The sequence below is a fragment of the Limulus polyphemus genome, unplaced genomic scaffold (assembly GCF_000517525.1).
Source record: "Limulus polyphemus unplaced genomic scaffold, Limulus_polyphemus-2.1.2 Scaffold2887, whole genome shotgun sequence".
Taxonomy (NCBI): Eukaryota; Metazoa; Arthropoda; class Merostomata; order Xiphosura; family Limulidae; genus Limulus; species Limulus polyphemus.
In genome coordinates, this window is record NW_013668497.1 from 145604 (window position 1) to 151043 (window position 5440).

The 5440-nt window shown below is 34.5% G+C and overlaps 1 protein-coding gene across 1 annotated transcript in view; it reads left to right on the forward strand.

Annotated features, from left to right (window-relative positions):
* The window catches only part of LOC106468140 (repulsive guidance molecule A-like), a 63986-nt gene extending 59729 nt beyond the window's left edge, over positions 1–4257 (forward strand). Inside the window, exon 3 of the mRNA XM_013928551.2 lies at positions 2945–4257. Coding sequence (XP_013784005.1) covers positions 2945–3598 — 654 coding nt within the window. The 3' untranslated portion in view covers positions 3599–4257. The remainder of the gene's footprint in view (positions 1–2944) is intronic.
* The last annotated feature ends 1183 nt before the right edge of the window (positions 4258–5440 follow it).

A 5440-nucleotide genomic window follows, 5' to 3' on the forward strand; every position in this document is an offset into this window, starting at 1 on the left:
TACTATCTAATCAAAAACACACTAATCAACAACATTTATCTATACTGTACTGTCTCTACGCGCTTCCATTCCCTGTAAATACTATCTAATCAAAAACACACTAATCAACAACATTTATCTATACTGTACTGTCTCTACGCGCTTCCATTCCCTGTAAATACTATCTAATCAAAAACACACTAATCAACAACATTTATCTATACTGTACTGTCTCTACGCACTTCCATTCCCTGTAAATACTATCTAATCAAAAACACCTACAGCAAATAATCATTCATTAGTTAGCCAGACCGCATTTTTTGTTCAACTTCGGGCATGATGGTGGGTAAAACAAAATACGTGGCCTAGGTAACTAATGAATAAATATTTGCTGTAAAATGTTTATCAATGCTATAAGTGTAGCTACCAGTTTGGCCACCAATTTTGATTTCATTTCTTTAAGTCACACGCTCGATCCATTTATGGCCGCACCTCTTTTTCACCCTTAAGGTGTTTTTGATAAGATATGATTTTTTGCCAATACACTCCAACAAGTGATCTCAAAAACAAACTCACTGAGACAGAACTGACATTAGAAACAGTAAATAGACTCCTCGGGTAACTCGGCTTTTAGCACTCTGAAGGTTAATTTTAATTTGTTGTCAAGGTGATTCAAACACGCAAAGTAACAGCTGCGATGGCTGGGGCCCACAAGAACGTTACTCGTGATGTCAGCGTGTATAGTGCCATTTATTTAAGACGCGTCGCAAAACCTGTTCTTCGCTGCTTTAGAAGATGCACAAAAAGATATACAGCTAAAGTTCAGCGTTGTTTGACAGTACGGCTGAACCTATTTGTCAGAATAGTGTGATTAGGTCGTTTATCTCCTAAAAATGTCATTTTTATATCTTACAAACATTTTTATACCCAAAAGAAAAACATTTGTGCTTTAAAGCATTTTCTGAATATTGAGTGATTTTATTTCACATAAACATGACCAGTGTAATATTATGTGGCTTGTGGTTTAATCCTTGTCTTGATATTTTGTTACAATAAGTTTAGCTTAGATGTTGGACCAGAAAACTATGGTGATTTTGAATATTCGAATTATTATTTATATCAAATAAATGTTTTTTTTTTATTTGTCCCTACATTATTCGTTTTGATATTTCCTGCCACCCAATAAAATATACAGGGGACTGTATAAAAAGAAAATGAAACGTGTCTAAGAATGTTTAATTTGGCATTGGGCCATCATGAATTTTTTTTAGGACAAACTGATTAGGTATGGCGAAAATTAGCATGACAGTATTAAACGGTTTTAACCATGATAGCTTGATTAAGTACACACTTTTTTTCAAAAGAACCGTCTTCAACCTTTCTAGGTTTTCGCTTCATTACCGTATTCCATCCTTAGAAATTGACGAGACTGCATTATCTTAGTTACTCAAAACAACTACTGGGTAAGTGAGTCAGATTCGATCCCCCCCTTCCCCCATCCTAATTTTCGCTTAGGATTCAACGCTTCCTAGAAATGAGATTGTATCTTTAGTATGTTCATTAATCAGTAAAGGCTCATTTACATATAGTTTCTTTTTTACGTATGCATTTTTACATCCCTTGAATATTATTATGGCTTTCCAAAGTGGTAATGACAGTCTGTTATTATGCTTTTAATACTCATAACGTGGGTAAATATTTCTCTGCAGTAAATAGTTTCCTTAAGCCTAGCTTTAAAGTAGAGAAGAGTCCGTGTATATGTTTTACAGTTAGCTCTTACGTTAACTCTTTTGCTGCTTAGTTCGGATATATCCGAATAAAAATTTTATACCCACTGACTGCGCAATTCCGATTTACCCCTTGCCTACCAAAAAAAAGGTTTCCCTCTACCGCGACATGTGGGAATATTCTATACTTTAAACAATCGTCAAACCTGTGTGCGTGCTGCCATCTGTGTTCTTCTCCGTAAAATCTGGATGTTTATATGCCTCATTACAAAATTGCCAACTTTGCAGGAACACATATAGAATCTATATGAAGACAGCTTCTTTATATCTTAGATATTGTTATCTATATAATTTGTTTTATATTTTGTAATGATTTTGGTGTCTTATTAACCTAGTTTTGCCTATATTTATGCCATTTACTGGAGAACATTTTTCTTCTAATTTTCCTCAATTTTTTATTTAAATCATTATTTTTCGTATCCTATACAGTTTTCAAGGAACATTATTGTCAGATATAGAAAATACAATTCCTTTCAATATTGAAAAAGTAATACAAAGGGTCAAATTCACACTTTGATTTTTTGGTGGAAAATTAACACTTTTTAGGAATCAGCCTGAAAATGAATTGCACAGTGAAAGGGTTAAGCACGTGATGCTTAACAAGCAGTGGCTAATGACTGAAAAAAACTGACGAAAATAAATTTACTTTCGTAACTGGACAGAACATCACAATGAGCTTGCTAAAAATAATGTGCAGAAAAGTGAACAGTCCCTATGGGTTTCGTTACAAGTCATATTGATTGTTTTACAGCATAGTCGTGTGAATTGTTTATATACGGTCATACAGTTGTATTGGCGTGTCACATTTCAGTTTCGGCTAAATTCATTATGTTAATTACTTACACGCTTGTTATTGTTAAACTAAGTTCTGTCAATGCTGACTTTGTTCATGCATTACGTGTGTAGCTTAGTAAAAATAAAATAAAAATAAGAATATTTTCTGAAATATAATAATTCATAAAGTATTTTCAGTGGGCAGTTTTCTAGTGCATGCGATATTCTGACCTACTAGCTGGAACCTGAAAAGATATGTGTTAGTGGTTCGAGATGTTTCTTATCTTTTCTTCAACAGGCTGTCTATTGGAAACGTAAAAAGTATAGCTTTAAAATTCAGTTAATAGTGTGTCAAAAGTATATCAAAACCTTATGATATTCTAATTTGTGCATTTTTTTAACAGGTCACTGTGATTGTGCGAGACTATAAACCTTGTACTCAGGAGAAGACTTTTGAATCTCAGACAAACAATTTACCTGGTGTGTTTAATGATGGCTCTAAAGGTAAGCCTGAAGTTGAACCTCTCTTCATCTGGGAGGTAGATCCAGGCAGCCACGTGGAAATTTATATCCGTTACATCGCCACGCGGATCGTGATTCGACAAGTTGGAAGTTATCTAACCTTTGCTATCAAAATGCCAGAAGAGGTTGCAATTCTCGGTGCCAGTTCAGAGAACTTACAGCTTTGTGTTAAGGGTTGTCCGCGTCGAGAACGCATAGATCATAAACAGTTTCTGGCCAACCCCAACCATTGGATCAGCAAAGTTACCCACAACTCTCAGCCTGCTGTCCCCGTGCAACAGGCTGTTGAGCTGTGCAGGCAACGTAATGTTGTCAACTTCTATTTTGATGCGTGTGTGTTTGACTTTTTGACAACAGGAGATAGTAGTTTTACTAAAGCAGCAGAAAGAGCTTTGGAAGATGCCCCATCTATTGACAGTGAAAAGAACAGGACTTATTTACTAATTGACAAGGAAAATAGCGCGCTCGGTCGTTCTTTGAACTTTTTATTAATACTAATGTTGTTATTTTTATTAATCAGTCGCATATCTACCTAGTTGAGGTCTATCATTAAAATGGCAAAACTGGGATTAGTTTGTACAGTGTAAGAACATGTGTACATGTAGTAACAATTGTGTACAATATAATATAAAGTCTACAGTATACACTTACAAACAAAGACTAAAAACAAGAAAATTAAATTTAGTCCTTTCCCGTAAGAAACAAAATATATCTAAAACATGAAAATAGCTGTGTACCACATATGCCTGTTGTTGGTCTATTGTTCTACCTTATTGATACCACGTCTAGCAAGGTTAATACATCCTATGTACCACATATGCCTGTTGTTCTACCTAATTGATACCACGTCTAGCAAGGTTAATACATCATATGTACCACAGATGCCTGTTGTTCTACCTTATTGATACCACGTCTAGCAAGGTTAATACATCTTATACCAGAGGTTTCTTTATGGTAAATAAATCCTTTGAAGGCCATAATTGTATAATCAAGCAGTATTTGGAATATGTAGTGTTATTTACCGATTCGTGGTAGACTGTAACATATTCACATTGTATCAGGTTAATTAACGCAACTAAACTTTTATGTTTTTTCTCATTTGTATCTGAAACTCCACTTTTTACCGTAGGCCATATGAAAACTATTAACACATTACTGTAATCTTGAATTGTTGAATTAAAGTAAATTGAATTACTTTTCTTTTGTCAGTTTTTGTTTTCTATTTTTAACCATTCCTCTTTTTCTAATCAATGTTAAGTTGCAAGTATTGAAATTGGTACTCTTAAGCCTTATATTGGTTCATGTTTCTAATATGGAATAGAAAACTCGCATTATCAATAATAATAATATTACTTTTGTTTCTGGTGTTAAAAACATTTTTACTATCAGTATCTCAATTTTAACTTTTAAAAATTAAACCAGTTATTTAAAAAGAACTTGCTAAAAAGAAATGATAAGATTTTGAGCAATATTTTCACAATACTAAGTTTGAAGTCATTCGAGAGATTGGAATTAACGCAGTTTGTTAACTTCAATACACCTGAAAGTAAACAAATATTGTGTACTGCTAATTTCACGTAAAGCACTTTTTCATTTTGACTAAATTAACAAATATGAGATTGTCACATAAATGGAAAAATTCGTTCCGTAATAAAATAGAGTTATTTTAAAGTTGTTTTTTTTTAATCTGGGTAAGGTAACTTACGTAAGGTTCATTGTTAACTACCTTCCTAGTCTCAATACCAGTTATCGTGGTTATCTGTGCAAAAATGCTACTCTAGTATCAGTAAACCCTACTGTGCGAAAAAGCTACATTAGCCTCAGTACTCCTACTATGGTTATCTGTCTAAAACAGCTGATACTAGTCTAGGTACAACCTACCATGATTATCTGTGTAGACAAGCTGACACTAGTCTCAATACTACCCATTCTGGTTATCTGTGTAGACAAGCTGGGACTAGTCTCAATACTACCCATTCTGGTTACCTGTGTAGACAAGCTGGCACTAGTCTCAATACTACCCATTCTGGTTATCTGTGTAGACAAGCTGGCACTAGTCTCAATACTACCCATTCTGGTTATCTGTGTAGACAAGCTGGCACTAGTCTCAATACTACCCATTCTGGTTATCTGTGTAGACAAGCTGGCACTAGTCTCAATACTACCCATTCTGGTTATCTGTGTAGACAAGCTGACACTAGTCTCAATACTACCCATTCTGGTTATCTGTGTAAACAAGCTGACACTAGTCTCAATACTACCCATTCTGGTTATCTGTGTAAACAAGCTGACACTAGTCTCAATACTACCCATTCTGGTTATCTGTGTAAACAAGCTGACACTAGTCTCAATACTACCCATTCTGGTTATCTGTGTAA